At 40.2% G+C, this 23,614-nt stretch overlaps 1 protein-coding gene across 12 annotated transcripts in view; it reads right to left on the reverse strand.

Annotated features, from left to right (window-relative positions):
- Positions 1-1,026: 1,026 nt before the first annotated feature.
- SGMS1 (sphingomyelin synthase 1) overlaps positions 1,027-23,614 on the reverse strand; it is a 189,548-nt gene continuing 166,960 nt past the window's right edge. For all 12 annotated transcript variants that reach the window (XM_075000336.1, XM_075000332.1, XM_075000329.1 and 9 more), the window contains 4 exons: positions 16,986-17,103; positions 8,399-8,552; positions 6,359-6,525; positions 1,027-2,602 (listed from right to left, as the gene is read on the reverse strand). In XM_075000336.1, the coding sequence (XP_074856437.1) occupies positions 2,423-2,602; positions 6,359-6,525; positions 8,399-8,552; positions 16,986-17,103 (619 nt within the window). In that variant the 3' untranslated portion in view covers positions 1,027-2,422. The remainder of the gene's footprint in view (positions 2,603-6,358; positions 6,526-8,398; positions 8,553-16,985; positions 17,104-23,614) is intronic.

Raw genomic sequence — 23,614 nt, forward strand, 5'->3', positions numbered from 1 at the left:
CCTAGCCTCAACTCTGTGGATGTGAACAATAAGAACATTTCCCACAAAAGGAATTCAGGATGGATGAGTGCATTCTGGTTGAATGCATGCACTGCTTCTCAGGGAACTTCATGTCTCTGGCAGCATGGGTGTGACCACAGAGCTTGTAATCCACTTTGAGAGCCCTTGTGCTGCCATAGGATGATGCTTCATTTCTCTGCACAGCAGATGAAGATCCGATAGGAAACACAAAAGGGTTTTGTTCTATCCAGGTAAAAGGCAACAATTCAGTGCACATCTGAAGTATGCAGCTTTTGGTTCATGCTTTGGCAGAGACTGGCAAGTATAGAGACTGATTTATGTAGAAATCAGATATCACCTTGGAAAGGTTCATGTTTCCCTCAGAATACAGCATCCGGGTGATCTGTTACTCACAAGTGCAGTTCCCTCAGTCCTCTAGCAGGTGATAGCCTCTAATACAACCACTTTTGTTGAGATCTATGATAAAGAGCCAGAAGCTAAGGGTACAAATCAGGAAACAGCAATAAATTCAAGCCCCAAGGAGGATTTGGATTTCTGACAGGTAGAAGCCTCAAACACATTGTCCCGGCCCATGCACCAATCGAGGGATGACAATACCCTGTCTGCGAGGCAAACTAATTTGTCCAGATGTTGAACATCAGAGTGGTAGATTTACTTGAGCTATGCCTCATTCCCCTGGAGGTGCAGCCCAGCATGAGGGGCCCTGTGTGTATGGGGCTTGGAGCAATTCCTCATTATAGATTGCGACTGATCACTGAATAATGCCTGGAGGTTTGTCAGGCAAACAAGCAATGAGACCTTTAAATATTACTACTATTGCATTATTTAAAAATAATTCACTGACTTGTTAAACATGAACATAAGCTAAAAATGAATGTTGTTTCCACAAAGTCCAATTCGGTGGACTTATTAAATAAACAAAAGTAAAGACAAGGCTCTGGAGCGTAAACCTTCTATTACATTAAATTTAAGACACATTGAAAAGATAAAGGAAACTGCATTTTTAAAAGCCTCTTTATTTTCCTTCACCATTATTGTTTTACAATACAAATATCACCTTGTGAATACACAAAAACCCTAGAGAAGATAACTCTGCTTCACGTAAAATACAGAATGGGTATCTTCTTCATTCATAAAAATCTATTTTGTTCTGCACATTGGCAAGTATAGCATAGAATACTTCCCCAAACATACAGTATGTATGGCAGGAGTGAAACTTAGAGGTACATGCAGCTTCTGCACAAATATATTTTAAAGAAATAGATTATTTTTGTTGTTTTTCAACAAAATTATCATTTAAGGATGGAGAAACTATTCAGTTTGAAGTCAGTGAGCATCTGCAAAACTTATGAAAAAGGGAATTCCATGGCTGTTGTCTCAGTATAGTTAAAATCTAGATATTGAGTAGATAATAAAAACAAATTTAAATCTTACATTTTACTATAATCTGTCCACAATGTGTGAACAAGATCTGAGCCTATTATTTGGTTTTTCTCTACTAACAGCAATTTCAACATTTTAAGTAAATTCCAGTTTAATTTAACTATAAATGTAAAATTTATTAACGTATACAGTACATATACTTGTGTTTTCATGGAACATTTTATTTTAAATAAAAACATTTAAGACTGCCTACTGACCATACAATCAAGACAAGAAAGGCACTAGAAACATAGACAAATCTCTCTCTTCCAAGAAGCATTTTTTATTTTAACTCTCTTTTCTCTGACATGTAAAAATCTTTTTTAAATTTAGTTTTCATACACATTTTGAAAAATAAAGTTAGGAAATACTTAGAAAATCACTTTACAACAGAATATTATTTTTTGCACTTTTTGACACTGTCACTGCAGATTTTACAAAATCAAAAGTTACTAAACCTTTCTGTGTCTATCATATTATTTGTAACATTGGTGTAACAGGTAGAAAGTTTTAATTTTCCCCCAGTCAGGTATTTAGAAACCTTCACATAGATATTTGCTAGAAAATGGCTTACAGCCCAATCTTTGGGGCAAGAGATATGAAAAGTATGTTTTCCCAAGAAAATAATACGTTTTATTCCCAGATGTGACTGGAAAGACCAGAACATATGATATAAAAGTTTTCATTTATGCTGTCGCATCATATACAAAGGAACATGGTGATGGGGAATGTAAATGCCAGATGTATTAACAAGAAATGTATACAGTGCATGATAAGTTAAATTTTCTTTATTGTTGTCCAACGCAGATCCTTTGGAGAGGAAAAAAAGATCACAGTGCTTACCAGGTAACTGAATAGGTTAAGTCAAGGTAATGGTTAAAAGATAAAGGATTAGGGAGCAGTTTGCTTTTTATGGCATCTTCTCTCATGGAGTTCTGAGCACTTTGGACAGTTCCTTTTCCCCCAGTCTGTACAGCTGTTATGTGTCGTTCACCAATCTGCTGTATTTAGCTTGCCTACCCAGATGCAGCCCTGGCCAAGGGAAGGGCCAATAGTAAGAGCGAGGTACGATTCCTTGAACATTCTTTTCAAAGTACTGAAAGGGCCTGTACCACCACACCCGTGCAAGGAGGTTAGTTTGGGAAGCTTCTTTTAGTACCTGCACAAAGATAATTAGGAAAGAATAATTAAAAGTAAGCACAGTAATTTCTCTTGTGATTTTAATGCACTCTGTTTGCCAGCATCCTTTTGCAATTCTCCACTAAGGTACTGTTCCAATTTACATAGTGCCTGTCTCCTATCTCTACTCACATGTACGTTAACGATATGAGCACATACCCAAACCAACCTACGATAACATACCTTTGGCATGACAAAAATAATTATTTTTCATGTGCTTCTTATTTACTGTCCTTGAAAAACTCTCTGCACTAGCCCTCCTTCCTCCCATAAAAGTGTGACTAAAAAGCCCATGTTCAGATAGTCAAAAAGCATCTACTCTGGACCAAGTGAGAGCAAGTTATGAACTGCAGAGCCCTCTGAAAACTCTGTCCTCCAGGAGCTGTCGGCTCCCTAGGAACAGCAAGTCTCAACTGTGAAGGAGTTGTCCTAGCTGAGAGAACTTTTAAGAACACCTGGAGGAGTCAAACCATAAAGAACCTTTCAGATGAAAAGAAACATCTACAACAGCCTCATGAATAAAACAAGTCAGTTTTATGGAGTACAGGCATGCTTGTGTGAAACACCAGTAAATAATTTGATGTTTAAACAATGTTGTAGTTAACATTTCCAACTGATCAGTCCGTATTCTCTTCAGAAATCCAGCCTGGAAGTTACTGAAGTATGAATGACTCTGGGGAGATTCATACCTGAAGAGAGGAGAAAAGTTCCAAACTGCATCCAAATGTGCACACAGAAATGGTTAAGGAATCAAAACAATCTAGGATTGTCAACTTCAGGACTTGTAAACTCAGCTCTGCTGTTGGGATGAAGGGGTGCTCTCAGTAGTAGTGTACACCAAAGTGCTGTGACGCCTGTGGAAGCTGTGTCCCTAATGTCACCCTAAAGTTGCGTCAGTGAGAACTCAACACCTTACATTTGTGACTATGGCATCCACATGGGGGAGTTACATTGCAGTTTTCTAGTGCACACTGCTATTCTCATCACTCCTTGGTCTGAAAGGTGGGGCTATGTCCTCAATAAGAAAAGAAGACGCTTAAAAGGACCACAGTAGTCTCCTTTTGCTTTCCCTAGTCCTTAAACAGCTCTTGACTCTTGTCTTGAGTCAAATTTAGCCAGTGAACTTTTGGACAGATGTCGAGAAAGTCAAGCAACTAAGCTGTCTGAGGATTCAATGAAAAAGTGACTTCAGTGCCAAACTGGGCAAGTACAATATTATCCCAAGCAAGAAGATAAGCAAGTGGCCTATATAACAGTATGTTATTTGCATTCTATCCCTACAGACAGGATAGACCCATTCCAGTGAATCCAAGTTAGAAGTGGGAGATCTCCTTTACCTAAGTCAGATTCAGACAGCACAGCTGTACCAGTTTCCCAATTGTATATGGAGTAATGCTCAACCACATACCAGTCAGGAGAGAATAATAGTGCTGTAGTGTAATTGAACTAGCTCTTAGTAATTCAGTAAAAGTAGAGATCTACTCAAGGGCCATGGATGGCAATAATAATACTATCAACTTACCTTATATTATACAGCATGAACTGTAATGCTGACCCCTTGTCTTGTGCCAATGGGATAAGATTCCAGAAAAGACCAAAGAACTAATCACCCACCTGGTCTAAACGCTAAACATGAGCTCTTCCTATCTAGTGTTCTCCTAGTCTTCATGAAAAGGATTGAAGACCCTAATTCTCTAAAGCCAATCCTAGACTTTCAGATTTCCAAAATGTACGACACTGTCACTCAATCACCTTGAAACAGCTTAAGGAAGTACCAGCTGCCGCAGCTGGGTGCAGAATAAAGACACCCAGGACAAACAGAAAAAAAACATTTAGAAAATGAGATCTTCTTCACTTGAATGTGAACTCAGTAGTCTTTACCCATAATTATTTTATATTTCTCCCATCACAAAAGAACCATCCTGCAGGGGTCTCTCCGGTTGGTATAGTCTCACACAAGATTTGGCGGGTTACTTTTAGTCTTTATTTTCCCAAGCACTCTTTAAGTTTTCAAGAACAATCATTTAATCATTGTGAAAACTAGATGATGGGACCAATCTTTTTTTTATGCAATAAAGTAGAACATTTCTTATAAATGAGACTTTTGTGGTATAATTTCCACTATTGTGCTTTAAGTTATATTTCATTTCGCTATTTCAGAGCTAAAAAATGCACCGATTCATTTTTCGGGAAGCTGTAAACCTACCAGTACCAGGTTCGTATTACAATCTATAAAGTATGGTCATGCCTTAAGCTTGTATTACTTTTAATATTAGCAACTTAAAACAATTCTGTAGCTGGCATTAACTGACAAGACCATATATTGCCATTTTTTCATGTCCTAAAACAATATCTGGCAGATTTCTTTTCTTTATGTACATATATATTTTCCCCTTTGGATATATTCTAGAAACGATGGACTATTGATGATTTGCAGAACATTCATACTTCAGGACTGCATATAGGACCTGCTTAAGCATGTACTCATGTACTATGCTGAACTGGACCTACAGCACGCCTATAAGAAGTGAACGGACTAAAGAATATATAATCAGGATCTCAATTTCCCAAATATAATACTTTTATACTGACCTATTAGCTTAGATCAAAAGATTATCCTACCTTAGATTTCGTGAAAATCACCCAATAGTTTTGGCTAAAAATAGGCATTATATTTTTGCCCAAGTCTGAAGCCAGTCAATGGCTTTTCCATTTAAACCAATACTCTACATTACTGAGCCTTGGCAGACTAAATTAAAAATAGGTCTGTTTAACTGCATAAGACCCTCAAACACAACCATAACATTAAAACAACAGGATTTAAAACAGGAAAAAAATAATTTAGGTATGTCTTGTGATTTTTTGAGTACTGAAGTAGTAAAAAATCAGATTTCTCCACCCATTCCACGTCTCTCTGCTGCTCATATTTATCTGTTATTTCTTTTTGCAGTTCATATTTCTGTCTCCCTCACATCAGCCCTCCTTTATTCTTGAGATCACTATAACCTTACAATAATTTCACTGTCACCTGCCTGGACCACATGTGAAGAATTAAGGGCAGCCTGGTTTCTGGCTGATTATTTTCAGTGGGAAAATGGCAGCCTTCTTTAGTAGGTGCAACTTCACTTCCATTTGCAGATGCTTTAAGATAATGGCTCTTTTTTACTAACAACAGCCTGGCTTCAGACTCATCACAAGAAACGATGGCAGGCATTTTAAAAAAGGGTCTAAAAGTGCACAAGAAGGCTACAGAATATCCTCAAATCAAGAAAAGCTCTACCTCTCTACTACCCTCATTAAATTATGGAGTTGTGATAAGACCATATGAGTGGACAGTTTTGCTTTTTTCACATTGCCCAAAAATCAAAATCACACGTCCTTGAAAAATGAAAATTATCAAAAAACAGGTGGCCTGCTTGATTGGGGCCAGGCTTTCCCATATTTTTTGAAGTGTAACAAGAGTGATGGAGCCCCACTGTCAGGGAAAAATAAGCCTGTTATGGATCTCTGCCATCACTGGAATTTCTGTAGCTCTGAAGCATCCTATACAAGTTTGCATTTTAGGAATTTGTGGAGTTTGTCTTCTCTCCTCTCCTGCAAGGCACAATGCAAAGGCAGAAAAATCCATTCATATTTCCCAGTAAAAAGTCTCAAAAACAACATATCAGAATTCATCCTCTGATGTTCTAAAGATGATGAAGGGCCAAGAAGAACCAAATATTTGGGGAAAACTCACTTGCTGATTGGCCATTGTGTGATACCACCAGAAAAGTCTTGTAGTGATGTAGTAAGCCACCACTACATCCACAGTGTAGTGGTCGTGAGCCAAGAGAATACAGAACATCCCAACTATGCTAAGAGCCCAGCAAATCCAATGGTACCACCAAAGTCGCCGAGGTGAATCTGAAAGCAAACAAAAATAAACATTATTTCATCACACAGAAGAATGTCAATAACATTACTTAAAAGCATTAATGTATTAATCACTCTAGAAACCAACAATTTATAATTATAATTACAAACAGGAAAATGTCAGACAACAACAACTTTGCACGTGCACTGCACAGTAAGAGTTAGTGAAATGGTTGTCATGAAATCAACCTAAGGTTCGGCACTGGAATGGTCAGATTGCAAAACAACAAAATAATGAATGTTTATGTTTCACTCTGAAAACTAATCAGACTAATTTAAAAAAAAAAAAAAGGTATGGGAGAGTCAGAGCATGGAGCACTCAGACTGGTGTAAGATTTGAGGCCTAAACCATAATCAGCAACATTAAACCATGTATGAATCAAAGGCAATGTACTGAAGCCCATGCTACAAGTTCAGTCTGACACTTGACCTTGCCAACGGTATTACCAGTGTTGTTAAAACACAGACTCCAAAAAAGTGATGCAGATTGGGTATATGTGTAAACACACTCAAAAAATTAGCCCAGTACATCTTGACACTAGATAAAAGGGACTGACAAAAGTGATGAATAGGAATGTTTTGCTAAGATGCCTGGAGCAAAGTACAAGAGGGAGGTACCAAACGTATGTCATGAAACACATACATACATGAATTGTTAGTCTACAAACGGCAGGTTACTTTGCCTTAACTCCCTTGCAGTGCCATAGGGGACAGCAGAGACTCTCACGGCTGACAGAGCCATTCTTTGCTACTGGATATTCATGTGTCTGTGTACTGTGTACTTTTAACTACGGAGTTAGGACATTAGTACTGTGCCTTAGGGACAATAAACCCCGGCCAAGTGTCTATGTCACTGAACTGTGCACGTGATCTTTTTTTCCCGGGAAGTACTACTGAAGTTTGCTGAACCAACTCTCTGTGCAGGGCTGGGACAGCCTATGCCGAGAGCAGTATGCCTGCCAACTGAGAACAATAGGCAGTCAGATACTAAAAAAATAAAGGTATCCTCAAAAAGGGACTCCAGTGACTATTTAGTTAATCTCAGTCTATAAAAACAGAAGTATTGATACTCCTTGAGACTATAACTATAGATACTGCATGGCTACTGTAATTGCTTTTTTGCCTTTATCCTCTTCTCTGCCATATAGCGTGTGTGTACTGTTGGGCTGGAGAGGGGGAGGCAAAGGCAGCAGTTGCCCCCAGGCCCATTCTTTCAAAGGGGCACAGACCTCCAGCTGCAGCCACCGCCACCAAAGTAGCAGTGGTGGCGGCTGGAGTTCTAGGCCCTTTTGACTCACTGCAGAAACACAGCTCCATCTGCATATGGCTTGGAGGTTGGGGAAGACAGCACTATGGTACTGTTGGTGCTGAGCGCTGAATGCCCTAAGCCCGCCCATTCCAAGCCAAGAAGCCAAGGCCCCCTCCAACTTTGCCCCAGGGCCCATGGCAGCTTTTAGTAGTGCTGTTTGTATGCATACAAATTTCAGTATTTTTGGGAAGGTTCCCAAGTTTTCTTGGTGCCACTTTCCCCATTCTGCAAAATAAGCTTGCTAATATGTACCCACTAAACAGAGGCATTGTGAAGTTTATGTTGTGAAATTACTGAAATAACTGGATCAAAAGCACCATATTCGTTGAGCATAAAATGTTTTATGTTATGTTCTAGTCAAGTACAAAGCACACATTAGCATTTTAATCTCTTTTCAACTGTTTTCATATTCCATAAAGTATATATTATCATCTTACATTACTGAACAGGCTTGAACAAGCTCAGTTTTTTACTCTAATTCTACTAAAAGATCAAGACAGTGAACGCTCTTTTTTCATTAATTATACACAACATTAAATAATGTAATGAACTTACACTCTTTGATAAATAAATACGTAAGCGTTAACATGACTGTGTGGCCACTGTAGAGATAGTCACCACACATGTTGTGGGATCCTGTGATAGATAACCCCCCACCAGCTAGCAATTTCATTATCCTCCTCATGTGAGACTCCCAATCGCCAAAGAGCTGGTGGAAGAACAGAAGAGCATATTAAACAAGGTTATTTCACACTGCATTGAAAAAATGAAATCTTAATTGAGATTATGAGAGCGCGGAGGTGTCAATCATCTCCAATATAATGCTAGACAAGCCTGACTCCAATTGTTGCTAATAACTTAAGGATGCTAACTAATTCATCTGATCAGACCCTTTATCTTTGTAACTATACACAAGATATTTAATGAGGAATATCCGAATATCTCCAGAGCTAAACAATGAGACTTTTAGACTAAAACCATAATATGTAAAAATTGTGACAAAATAAAGGAATTATTTTGGGATTACAAATATAAAAAGCAGTACTGGATGAAAATGCAGTATTACTCTAATTAAGTAGATTTGTGTTTTTAAGACAGGAAACTAAAATTCCTTCCCTAAGACAACAAACTGCCAGGGACTTTCCATTCTCCTCAAACCAGTAGCTATTTAGAGAGAAAAGGAAATTAAAATAGCCTGCCTTTAACATGCTCAATTTCAATTAAAATCATCAACATGATATATGTTTTTGCATTTATACTGGATCACAGCAGCATTTCCATTACATCTACCAACTAATATGACAACTCTGCACTGGTTAGGCCTCAATCGGAGTATTATGTCCAGTTCTGGGCACCGCATTTCAAGAAAGACGTGGAGAAACTGGAAAGGGTCCAGAAAAGAGCAACAAGAATGATCAAAGGTCTAGAGAGCATGACCTATGAAGAAAAGCTGAAAGAATTGGGCTTGTTTAGTTTGGAAAAAAGAAGATTGGGGGGGGGGCATGATAGTGGTTTTCATGTACCTAAAAGGGTGTCATAAGGAAGAGGGAGAAAACTTGTTCTTCTTGGCCTCTGAGGATAGAGAAAGAAGCAATGGGCTTAAACTGCAGCAAGGGAGGTTTAGGTGAGACATTAGGAAAAAGGTCCTAACTGTCAGGGTGGACAAACACTGGAATAAATTGCCTAGGAAGGTTGTGGAATCTCCATCTCTGGAGATATTTAAGATCAGGTTAGATAAATGTCTCTCAGGGATGTTCTAAACAGTACGTGGTCCTGCCATGAGGCCAGGGGGCTGGCCTCGATGACCTCTCAAGGTCCCTTTCAGTCTTAGCCTTCTATGATTTTATGATTCTATGAAGATTTTAGAGTGCTATCTGTTACGGTAACCCTAAAATAGGTAAGATGAAATAATGTCTTCCGATGTTCATAAATATATGTAATTGCTGCTGTTTAAAACATTCTTCTGCAGCTGCTCTACAGGCAAAATTCAATAATGTTCATTACTGTAAGGAAAAACAATTCTAGTGGGAGCCTTTAAATTCAGGTAATTGTTTACTTTGTTCAATGGGAGATATGTTGCTATAAATGAGACTGCTTTGTATTCCATGTCCATATATTGTGGAATCATGGAAAAGAAGGAGAACAACTCTTAGCAACACAGTTTATCTTTCATCTTTGCAGCTTCAGAAAATAGTGAAGTAGTCACTATTTCTCATAGATGAATGGTGAAGGGATTCAGTCAATCAGGCAAATAATTTGTACAGCAATAAAAAATGTCTTCCAAGTTTAGCTTTTTTCTTAAGAGTGAGACAGAAAACAGAAGTTAATGTCAGGTGATCAATTAACCCAACTGAGACTGACATATTAATCAAATGTCTTGCCTAACACTAATTCCTAGAATACACAGGAGCTACACTGATTTCTGTTAGGAAACAGATGCATTTGTGGAGGGGAAAAAACAGGCTATTACATAATCTTTTATGCACCTAGCTTACTTTTTTCCAGTAAGTCACAGGCCAAAGCAAAGCAAAACTTGTCCTAAAATCCAAACACCTAACACAAATGGAATATAAGCACAATAGCCATGAAAACATGAAACAGTTTATTGCAATGCAAGATACTACACACTAAGCAAGTCAAGCATCAGAAACATCTTTAGCACCAATAAAATCCCATGCACCGAATGCCACAGACTGCAAACGTGTGTCACATACCAATGTCTCTTTTCTTTGAAATACCTGCTCTAATATTGTGAAGCCCAACACCTCCATAAAAATACGTATGACATACAGAAATCAAGTTATTCTAGCTAGACTGCAATCTTTAGATATTTTCATTAAATCTTGTAACCTGACCCCATTTTCCTTTTAATTAGATGATAAACTGAAGTCCCCTAGTAACAATTCTCTTCTATAAAAGTTAATTCCATACTAAAAGAGAGGAACTGTCCCATGTAATGAGCTTGATCAAATAGTAAATACTGCATTAACATTTCATGTGGTTTAACAACATCCTGCATTTTACTTGAATGGTTTGGGCATAAAGAACTGTAAAGCTATTACAGTTCTGGTTGCCCATGTTCCCCTATTACTACCCACCCCTCATATTGCCACCTCCCAGTGGATCCAGTGGGGAAATGCCTCCACAATGATGTTATACATTTACAGATATTTTGTATCATTCTTGTAAGTTGGCCCAAACATCAGCCAGCATTGGTCCTGACAAATGTGCATTCTCTCTGTGTGGCCTGGCCATTTCCCTCTGGCCATGCATCCAGGCTATCTATGCACAGGTTTAATATAATTAAATGCTTTCTTCATCAGGATGCTGAGTGTTCAAGGAAGTAGAGCAGATCTCAGAGAAAACCATAAAACACCATCATTTATTGGGTGTTATCCACTATTCCCACCAATACAGAAAAACTGAAGCCTGATGCCTTAACTGTCTCCCAGAGGCAGTCAATTATGATCTCTCTCTCCTCTCCCATCTCCTCAAAAATGAAGGTAAAAAACAACCCCTGTGTTAATTATACACCTCTGAAGAGTGACTGAAAAAAACATTTTTTCAGGTAACCCTCTATCTCAAGGTTAGGGAAAGTGCAATTTACCCTGTGATCTGTGACTGGTGCAAAATTCCACTGACTATCACAAGTGTGCAGAAGCACTGGGACAAATAGAATGGGTAAGGTGACTATGTTGAGAGGCTGGGAAGACTGGTTAGCAAAAAGAAAAGAGTATGATTGGAAAGAAGTGAGATTACTGGAGAGGAGAAGAGTGAGAAGAGGAAAAATAATAAGCGAAGGAGCAGAGGAGACAGTGCAGAGAAAGCAAGGAACGAGCAATAGGTGGAGGGAGAGAAAAGTGTTAAGGCAGGGGCAAGCAGGTAATGAGAACTGAACAACTGAAGAAGCGTCACACTAATGACTGCAGCAGGATGGAAAAGTACGATGTGAAAGACAGGAAAGAAGACAGAAAAAGGCAGGATGGCACAGTGTTTTCAAAAGCATTTTATTAATGGAAGATGATTGCTGAAGTGTCAGCACAAACTAGACACGTTCATTCCGTTTCCACAAGCAAAGGCATAGGAAAAACCAGTTAGAATTGCTAATGGCAAAACATAACCGAACAAACTCACAAAACAAATGAATTACAAGTTCTGGAAAGCTTGCTTATAATATTTTAACATGCAGTCACACATTTAACATATTCCACACCCCTTCACAGGATACAATGCTATAATTTATATTTACAGCAGGCATAAACAGCAAGGCATATGACACGTTCATTCATGTGGGAGGTATAAGTTTGGAGTTAAGATTCAGTTTATAATGGCTTCCTGCCCCAGTCTGAAGCATGACAAAAATTTACAACCTTCTCTTATGTCTGGTGAAGCTCTGGTTCTTCAGACCAGAGCTTCACATCTTCCACAAGCTTCAGTAGCCCACTGGAGTACAAACTCTGTCTTTAACCCCAAGCACAAGGGATTATCAATGACCACCCCCTACCCATCTTTTACAGTTAGCCCTCCCACTCATTGTGCTTCCTATTGCTGACCTCTCTGCACGCTGCGATCCACAGAACACATAGATGCAGTGGGGTAGTCAGATCCCACATTTGTCCTGGAACTGTGCTTTCCTTTCCGAGCAGCACTGACAAGCCTCCTCTGACTCAGTGGAGTGAGTTTCACTGCAAAATCTACATGTGTGCACACACACAGTTACTTCAAAGCGTAGGTGGAAGGGGCAGATCAATTTACATATATGACTGGGTAAATTTCATTTTCCCAATTTTTAAACTATCCATGCAGTGGATGATATAGGCTCAAAGAATACTTCTGGAGAGGTAGGTTGGGTATTTTTTTTTGGTTATTTGTGGTTTTTAATTGCCTTCAGAATGGACCAGATGACATTTAAATAAAGGCATTTAAAAATCTATTTGTAAAGATTCTACTTTCTCTCCAGACAAAGGTTTTTACTCCTTCTAGACAATATCTCCTTTTGGAATGTTTGTGAAATACTGCCCTGGCTACTCACACATGCTAGAGTGATTCTCATCAGACAACTGCATTCAAACAAAACAGGCCACTAACAGAAGTAATAGATTTTTTTTTAAACTAGCTGTTGCAAACATCAAGGGAAAGACTGCATTGCATACCCACAAAGTGTCAGGAAGCAGAGGATCTAACTGCTCAGTATAGTAACCTAAATCTAAAGGCTTAGTTTAGTAACCAGATAATTCTTCATGATGTATCTTAAACTAATTTTTAAAGAGGTTCATGGCTTAAAGTAACCATGGTGACTATTTAATACTGAGAAGAAAACATATACTGTTTGAATCATTCACTACTGAATACATTTGTCTTCTGAAGACTCAGATTCCTTTATTTTAGAGCTCATTCTTGTTTTAAAAACTTCAATAGAAGGCATGAATTATACTTTTCAGATAGCTCTAATGTTAAGAATCTGTTTAGCATCTTTCACAGTGATAACAAACACTTCCTGCATTACACATAAAAGCCTATATGCTCACAAACACGTAATCTTTTAGTTCAAATTATGTCTGATACAGGCAACTAGAAGACAAGTGATTTTCAAGACTGAAAACTTTAAGTTATCTTTCTTATATTTTGCAGGGAAATCCTGCAGAAAGATCAAGAGAACTCTCTGACATACCAGAGTACAGCATAGATTAGTCATTGTCATAAGGGTCATTTAAAATGTTGGCAAATTTCTGTTGAAGTAATGTTCCTTTTCAGAAACATCAGATTTACTCAAGTTTGAAATGATACCGTCTGGCTTCTGGTTTACTTATAGTGGTTCACTAAACTCCACTGACTGACCACTCATCTTGCTGATTTCTTCTTCTCATATCCCTCCTACCCATTCCTCCATTTACAAAGACTTATGTCTCCAAGCAGCCACAGATGGCATGGTAAAGTCTACAAATGGTTTGGCAAAGTCTATAAATAAGCAATGCTAACTTCCACCACTGGTCAGAACACTCACGGGAACAATTTCACTTGGAAACAAAACATTTTGGGTTTGTCTACTTTCAGAACATGTAGGCATTTTTCTGCACCAGTGCAGTTCTATAATGCAGGTCGAACCTCTCTTGTCCAGCACCCTCGGGATGTGACCGGTGCCAGATGAGATAATTTGCCGGATGATTGCAAGTCAATACTTTCTAGCACATTAATAACACTTCCACTCCTCACTAGGGTCTTAGAAGACATTCAAGATAAATTATAGCTAAATAACAGCACAGAACACTGAGAGCCAGGAGTGGTGGCTGTAAACAAACTTTATGGGACCACAGAAAACTTGGCCACACCCATGACAAGTGGTTGTCCAGCTAACGAAAATCATGCCAGATTACGGACTATGATGGATGAGAGAGTTCCAGATTAGAGAGGTTCAACCTGTAATCTAAACTAGGTTCAGGGGTATTGAATTTTTAAAATGCCTTGTCAACTAATTTGGCTCTGTAAGTGAAGTTTCACCAATACCAAAGAATGTGGACAATACCATAGAATGCTTGTATGGTGGGGCTTCCAAATAGGTTGATTAAATGAATTCTCTCAAACATATTAATTACCATATTAACATCTAGGCTGGCAGGGGACAGGAATGCTCTGGAGGCACTATGCTTGTCTACAGTTTTTGTATCTCTTAAATTATATAGATTTCCAAACTGATACTGTAAAGTGGTACGCGCCCTCACCCCGAGTGCAGATGCAATTATACATATATAAAGAAACTTATACCGGGATAGCTTAGTCTTCCAAATTTATAGAGCTGACTGAGAATCTGCCATCAATTATTAAGGCAGAAAATGGATTGACTACAAAAATCACTTTTTGTTAATTTTTCCAAGAACCTTTGATTTTCTTTTAGGAAAATGGAAACTATTTATTTTTGGATCCATCCAATATAAATTAAATTATTTCACTTTGTTTAATTGACCTAAAAAGTTTTTCTTTTTTCAAACCTGTTCAACAAAACATTAAACTGCAATTACCTACCACTGTATTGCCTGTTGTGACCAATAGGTCAGGCTCCCTGAGGAACTACATTTCCCACAAGGCCAGCTGGGCTGCCCTTTGATGAAAAATACTTCCAGAGGGGTGGCCGTGTTATTCTGTAGTTTCACAAAACAACACAAGCTGTCATGTAGCACCTTAAAGACTAACAATTTAATTAATTATGTAATGAACTTTCTTGGGTAAGATCTGCTTCTTCAGATTCTGGAGTGGAAGTGAGGAATCAGCGAAATAGAAGGCAGGGAGCGGGTGGAGTGGGGAGAAGAAGGAGGGGAGAAAAAAAGGAAAGAAGAGAGATAGTAAAGAAAAAAGGGGTTGAAGCCGGAGAGTCATCTAACATTAAGATGATGTCTGGGAAGAGTAAATTAAGTGGGATGTCTGCCATTCCTGCGAATATCAAAAGTGGGGAAATTGTCCTTGTAATTGTAAGATAACTGAGACCTTTGTTGAACCTGAGATTAAATATCTCAAACTTACAAATGAATTGCAATTCAGATGTCTCCCTCTGTAATCTAGTGTTAAAATCTCTTTGTAATAATACAGTTACCATAAGGTCCACTATAGCATATCCTGCAAGATTAAAGTGTCCTCCTACAGGTTTATGCATATTCAGATTCCTGATGTGTGATTTGGGTCTGTTCATCCTTTGGCACAGGGACTGTCCAGTCTGTCCAAAATACATGGCAGAGGGGCATTGCTGGCACATAATGGCATATATCACATTAGCAGCTATGCAGTTGTATGTGCCCCGATGGTGTGCCTGACATGATTAGGTCCATTGATGGTGTCTCCAGTATAGATATGTGCACAGAGCTGGCAATGGGGTTTGTTGCAAGGATAGGTTTCTGGTTTATTATTTCTGTGGTATGGTGTATGGCTGCCAATGAGTATTTGCTTGAGATTGAGTGGCTGTCTGTAGGAAAGAACGGGTCACCTTGGGCTTGTAAGAGTGCAGGATCATGTTCCAGTATAGGTTGTAGATGGTAAGTGATGCACTGGAGGGGCTTAAGTTGAGGGCTGTAAGTGATGACAAGTGGTATTCTGTTGTTTACCTTTTCGGGCCTATCTAGAAGTAGCTGGCTTCTGGGAACGTGTCTAGCCCTGCCGATCTGTTTCTTTACTTCCCTTGGTGGGTAATTAAGTTTTATGAATGCATGGTAGAGATTTTGTAGTTTTTTTGTCTCTGTCAGTAACAGTGAAGCAGACATGGTTGTATCTTAGGGCTTGACTATAAACCCATCAACTGCTACTCTTACCTACGTGCCTCCAGCTTCCATCCAGAACACATCACATGATCCATTGTTTACAGTCAAGCCCTAAAACACAATCGTACCTGCTCCAACCCTACTGACAGAGACAAAAAACGACAGGATTTCTACCTTTGATGAAACTGTGTGAGAAATCCTGTGACTCTGCCTGCATCACAGATATAGTCAGGCTGGGAACCCTGATCAGGGACAGAATGGAGCCCCATAAGCCCCCAAAGAACAACTGCCAAATGGTAATGTGCCACAGGGGGGAAATGAAGTTTAACATTGACCTAACTTGCAAGGAGGCCTCCCAGCTCAGTTCAAGCAACAGAAATGAAATGTGATTTCAGGGATGTTGAAAGGTTTTGTTTCCACAGAAAAAGGAGAGAACTTCTCAACATATTTGAACTGAAGTGTTTTGGAATATGTGAAACTGTCTTTTCAAATTGGGATGCAAACACATGCTGAAGTACCGGAATTTTCTTTGGGATGGAAAATTCAAATGTTGGTCAGTTCTAGAAAAAAGCTACAGTGGCATTTTCACCTTTACATCAGTACTTGCACCTCACTATAAGATGTACAGTTTCCACTATCTCAATAAAAAAAGTCACATTCCTTAATCAAAATAGTTTAAAATCAATACAAAATCTGTAAATTAGACCTCAGAAGGAAGTGTTTTCCATTGATCCACAGCTAGCACTCAGGTTGACAAGCACTGAGGGCCTGTGAATAAAGTCCTTACCATTTCAACTTATACCAGAGTTACAGTGAATTCACAGCTATTCAGAATCTCTGGAGTGCAGAATAAAGAAAAGACGACAGAAAATGGAATTGCAGTGAGAAAAAAAACTTACCTTTGGAGAACAGTTGAAATGCATGCCGGGCACTGGGAGTGTTGTTACATACATTGTAATACACCGATACAGGTATAGTGTCCCAACTATACAGAAAAATCTTCTGCTAATAATAGACCTTGAGACAAGAAAAAATATAATTCAACGGGAGCGAATTCTACCAATATGTGTCTAAAGCATACAAGGCATCATTCTAGAATATCATGTTGCTAATTCAAGATCAGTAACTTTAATAATGCTTTTTGTATCTACATTACCTTTCCTCTAAGAATATTTAAGAACTTTGCGAACAGTAGTAAGTGGAAGATATCACCCATTTTACAGGTATGAAACAGACACAAAATGCAATTAAGTAACACGGTAACTCAGTGGCAGAACTCAAAATACACCCAGAATTCCTGCCATCCAGTCCTGTGTTGTAAACACTAACCTATGATCTCTCCCTACCACCATTCCTTGTAAATACAAGTAATTCCTAGTTTCAAGATAGCAAACAAAGTCAGCCCATCTTTACTCTTACATGCATGCCGTATTAGACTAGTAATCTTAAATTAGGCTGTGAGTGTTTGTGCCAACAACCAAAGTGATACTAAAAATATTAAGCAGAATTTCCTCCGGGTTACATTTGCATTAGATAAAGAATTTGAAATTTCATTTGCATTAAACTAGGCAGCAAAATGAGAATATTTTCATTACGAAGGGGTTGGTTTAAATGAAATGGCTAATACAATCAAAATTCACATAAGAGTTTAGCCAAAGAGGCTGAATTCCTTTGGTCTCTGCAGATTATCTCTGCATCTATGAATGGTAAATTACCTTCCAAAAGAAGCAATCATATTAGATTTATTCATATACATTAAAAATGCTACTCAAAGAAAATCAGCAATCCAAGAAATAGAAACAGTTATTATAAAGCTGAATTAGACCAACCAATGACAGACAAACTCTAACTGGAAACTCTATGAAACGTGTGATCAGTATCTGTGTTCCGCATGTAAGTATGCAGGTGCAGCATACACCTGAGTCTGGACGATCAGTGTCCACAGGAATGTGCAATTGGTCTCCTTGTATTTCTCAGTGATGACAAATGAGATGGGCCAATCCCTCCATTTCTTTTCTCAGTGTGAATCTAACTAGACCTGAAGTTGAGGGGATGGAGAGTGGGTAACAGATAACAGATAGGAAATGGAACAACAAATAAAAAGTCCTTTTCTTTCCTCTCATTAAAGAGGTTTGATTCATCTGAGGGAAGGTCTTGAATAGTATTTTGCACTTACCTGGAAAGTCTGGGGATTGCGACCAAGAATCCCCATCGGGGTCAAGCTCCTGGATGTTGTATCTGTTCTACCAACTTCATCCAGAAGAGTTATTTTGCCACTAACTAGCCCTCCTTCAGAAGGGAGGGGAATGGACTCTGTCGTCAGGGAACAGTTTGTTCTGAAAGGCTGCCAGCCTGGAATAATTACTGAAGTCTTAAAAGAGCCTGGTAATGTGGCAATGTGGAATTGAAATCCTGAAGATGAGACCTTTCTCTCCAGGAGGTGCAGTCTCCAGGAGTTATTTGATACAGTGGTCCTTAGGTATCGTAACCTACCCTTTTTCATTGTAACCTGTACGATAAGGGAGCTGAAGGCGGGGTGGAAGAACAAAAAGTCAGCACCCCTTGCAAGAAAAAAACAAGAGAGTCTCTAGGCCCTATGAGGTGTGGGCATGCAGGATGCTGAGGTGTGTCAGACTGATTGCATCCATTCCAAAATGGCATTAGTTGGGAGGGTCACCTTACTTGTCCCTTGAGACTTCAAAATGTCAGCCTGTTGGTGCTGTAAGTCTTTGTCTTCCTTCAGAGATGCCTGGAAGAAGCCAGGTATCATTAGCCTCTCTTCACTGCAAGTCTGGTATTTCATATGGCTATCTGCTGGGGATGGAGAAGAAGCAGAGACCACTCCATCTGGGGAGCAGAAGATTCCTGTCAGAATCTGTGATTCCAATTCAACATGCTACTCCTCACACACCAGCAAATCTGGATCCTGGCAAGGGGGAGAAGATTGGACAGATTCCTCCCTGGGTCCTGGGCACCTGCTGTAGGGATGCCATGGTCCCAAATAAGGGCAGAAAGAGGGGTCAATTATTGGCATGAAGTACCATTGGTTCCTAAGCAGGCCATATCTATGAGGACAGTTCTAGATTGCCTGCCTCTGCTTGGCTCTCTTCAGGAGGATGAAGGAGGGGCCGGCTCCTAAAATTGATCTAGATTTGAAGACTGTTCTTACTGGAACGGCAGAGCCATCAATACCATGGCAATCCTTCCTTAGAGTTGTAAGTAAGACAGTTCCTGGGTCACTGAAGTAGTATTAGCTTCCAACGTAGTTATGTCTCTCAGATGGGCTGGGCCAGAGAAGCGGGGAGGGGACTGCAGATAGGTGAGGAATATATCCTCTGGTGCCTTACAGGTCTCTGAAAGTCCATGTGCACAGGGGGTTGCCAGCTATTATGCCAGTGGGTCCAGGCTCTCCTGAGTTCTTTTGGCGGACAAGCTGGTACCGAGGAGCATAGACTCATATGCATAACTGGGACTGCTGACACCTTCATCTATGCTGTACCCTCCAGTGTGGATTCTTTTAGCATAGCTGATTCCTCAGGGTCTGAGTGTGAAGGCTCATCTAACCTTGATGGTCTAAGGGAGGGAGCTCATCTCACATGGACAATTTTTTACAGAGATCTGCCCTTGCGCCCTATCTGCCCTTGTGCCAATTACTCCCATGAGAATCCCTGAAGGCAGAACTTTGGGCTTCAAACTGGACACTCTGCCCCTAATTGTACGCTCATTTATTGAGGCTGTTGTCTGTGTGGGGGCAGGGGGAGCAGTTGTGGGGGTGGGGGGTGTCTCCTTGGCCAGATCAGAGAGGGCTCTGGGACTTCTCCATTAAGGGTTCTCTACGGTGAACCTCACAGGCTTTGTGATTTATTTCTGAGAATTAGGAACAAGCACTTCACTTTGACAAAATTATTTGTCTCAAACAGTAGGAATAGGATTGGGTATCATCATCGACAGAGAAGAACCTATGCAGTTTTTGAAGCCTGGCACTGTGTGGATAGGCCCAGATCGCAAGAGTAGTATCAGGTTCCAGGAAGCAACATATACAAATTACACTAAAACAAGGGCTATACTTAACTAAAAAGAAAAACTACCCACTTTTTTTTTTTTAAAGGATCTCTGAAAGCTGAAGCAGAAGCCGCCACTGGATTCTGACTCAGGCCATGGAACATCAACCTGCACTGCCTCTTCTACTCTTGCTCAGAAGCATGAGGAGACCAGCTGTGCACATGCAGACCAGCAGTCACTCCTTGTTAGACTCTCCAGACTTAGATCCATACTGTGTGTGTACACCCACATGTGGAACACATACAGGAACCAGGAAGAACTGGAGATTTAAATACAATAGATCCAAAATGGCCTCATGAAAACACAGTCACGCATTTCAAAATTCACCTCCATAATTACACCTGCAAGCTTTGCCCAGGTAGGTTTGTGTGTGAAAAACTGCCAATTAGCTGCCACCCTAATTTGAATGCCCACGTACAAATTCACATTAAACATGAAATGCAGGTTTTGCAAGTATCAATGGCAGACAACATACACAACTTTGCCTTCAGCTGCCAACTTTCAAAGTAATTTTCAAAGCATGGTAATAGCAGTAATAACTATAACAACAGTAGCATTAATAATAAATATTAGCAAGCATATATATGACCCATCAGGATTAAAGCCCTACTGTACTGGATGTTGTACAAACAAAAGTAAGATATAATCACTTTAAGGTATTATTCTCACAAACAACAGATACAGGGTATGGGACGAAATGTAACAGAGAAGGAATCCAGTGAAGAAACTATACAACTTTGTTAATTACAGGTTTTGTTGGTTTTATTTTTGTAAAATAATCAGCATTTAAAACTGAGGAAGTGGTGGCAAACTAGGTTTACAGGTCCTTATGCAGCTAAAAGTAGAAAGAATGTTTAAGATCAAACACGATCCTTTCTCTCTTATTGGCTACGTCTACACTAGCCAAAAACTTTGAAATGGTCATGCAAATAGCCATTTCGAAGTTTACTAACGAAGCGCTGAAATGCATGTTCAGTGCCTCATTAGAATGTGGGTGGACCTGGCACTTCGAAATTGAGGCGGCTCGTCCAGATGGGGCTCCTTTTCGAAAGAACCCCAGCTACTTTGAAGTGCCCTTATTCCTATGAGCAGACGGGAATAAGGGGACTTCGAAGTAGCCGGGGTCCTTTCGAAAAGGAGCCCCGTCTGGATGAGCCGCACCAATTTCGAAGTGCCGCAGCCACCCGCATTCTAATGAGGCGCTGAATATGTATTTGAGTGCTTCATTAGCAAATATGTATTTTAGTGCTTCATTAGTTTTCTGCTAGTGTAGACACGGCCATTGCATCTACTTGCCATAAAAGGCATCAGAAATTAGCTCACTTTCCAAAGAATAATTTACATTAAGAAGCTGTCTGCAAGAAAACTGTACAGTAAATATATTCAGAAGTTCTCTCTTCCCACTCTTGCTGCTCCCTCCCCCAGAACCATACCTATTAAAGTAACAACTACGCCAGCAGTGGTGAGCTACCATGGTACACATGCACTGTAGCTCCACCTCAGCCTGCAGACCCTACAGCCATCCCTCTTCCCCCGACCTTCCTCTCTCATACTGGAGCCATGTGCTTCCTTGGTCCTTCCCCTTCCTCTCCGCACTTTCAGAATGCATGAATCTCCTGATTTGCACTCCCTTCCCGCTTTTCCCACTACCTCCCAAAATTGGAATGCTGTGAATCAGCTGTTCATGGATGTTCCAGCTCTGGGAGGGGAAGGAGCAGGGATGTGCAGGGCTCCAGTGACCCAGTGTATGAGGGGGGAGGAGCACATGGTGGTGGTGGTGTGGGAGGCAGCTGTGAATTGGACCCTAGCGAGCCGCGGGCTGTTGTAGCCCACTGAGGTGAAGGAGGGCCACACACGTGGCCACTCCGCATTTGCAGTTGCCCATCACTGAACTAAGTACTTCGCCAGTGGCTCCTACAGCATTTATTTGTGACTGCTTTCAAAAGTCACTTTTTAGAAAGCACTTGATCAAGAAATACATCTAATGCTTTTAACCAGTAACATTTCAAAACAACCAGCAGCAAACTGAAGTCTCCCGAAACTGAAAAAATGATGAAAATTTGATTTTTAATGGCTTTTGGGAGAGTCAATTAGTTGCAGTACTATTGATCGCACTACAGCATGACTTAACAAGGTCAGATAAATACTACAAAAGAATTTTAAACGTGCTGCTTTGTGAGAAAGATTGAAAACAAAACGTTGTGTGCACACTTACGTTCCAGACAAAGAATGATTATTTCCTCTTAAAACAATAAATATTTTTGCTAACAGGAATACACCAGAGAAGGCTTAGGGTTGTGCAATCAGACTATAGCTCCATGGACATAAGCATTACAAGCTGGGATAAGGGCTTTATTCCATTACAGAGATCAATGTCACTAATGAGCAAAAATGTTCTACTCAAAGCTGAACATCCATTTAATTTCACTATATATAGTTCTTTGATTTTAGTTTTATTTATACAAACTGGCTAAGGAGACTCTGCAGTAAAGACACAGTCTGTAAAAGGCAATGGGAAGTAAAGTTCAATGCCACTGTTTTTCTGGGGCTGCAAATCCTAGCAACTGCAACTATTTATAGCACTACAGTACACCTGAGGAGAGAGACTAAGATGATTGTTTTACGTTCACTAGTTAACAAATGGCTGTTAACTTACAATATATGTGTAAGACTCAACTCTTACTGTTGGCTACTAGCAGCTGTTGTGCATTACAGTGACGCCGTTCCCCGGGCAACTGCGTCAGCTCACAGGCAAAACACGGTGAAGGGGGTCTGGTCTGTCTCACATACCGACCTAACGGAGGGACTTGTTCCTTCTCCCTTCTAATGCACAGGCTCAACGGCAGACCAGGAGGTGTGGTGCTGCAAATCGACAACTCCTGTGAAGGCGGAGGAAGACGCCGCACTGCCTTGTGGGGTATCCTGGGAAGGAGTAAGGCCAAGGGAGTAAACCCTGACAGAAAATGCGGAGGGGAGTCCTAAGGCGGTTCTGTGTCAACTTCTGGCACTGTCCTGGCAACTCCTGCAGCTGAGCTAGTACCAAACATAGAGGTTATCCCTTCCTTTGGCCTATATCAGTAAAGCTGAGGGGGAGGGCCTGGTGTCTGGGCAGCCCAGGGTCTCCATAAAAATTGCCCAGGCTCACACCTGGAGAGGTACTCCAGCATTGCTTAACAGCGTTGAACCAACACGGGAGGCAAGAGATACTGGTTATAAGCTCTTGCTCGATTGGCGTAGAGAACGAGTGCCAGGGGTTGCTTCCGACGGTGGGAGAGATCATCGCATCTCATTGGACAACCACTGACCGCCTTAAGTTGGGCAGCCCCCAGCCAGTAGGGTACTGCCTCGCCACAGTTCACTTGCTTCACTGGGTGCATGAGGCTTAAGGTTCCCAAACCTGACAGGTGACTGAAATGAGCAACAGACAAACCAACAAGAAAATTAAGAAAAGGAAATCATCAAAGTT

This window comes from Carettochelys insculpta, chromosome 7, assembly GCF_033958435.1.
Source record: "Carettochelys insculpta isolate YL-2023 chromosome 7, ASM3395843v1, whole genome shotgun sequence".
NCBI classification, from domain to species: Eukaryota; Metazoa; Chordata; order Testudines; family Carettochelyidae; genus Carettochelys; species Carettochelys insculpta.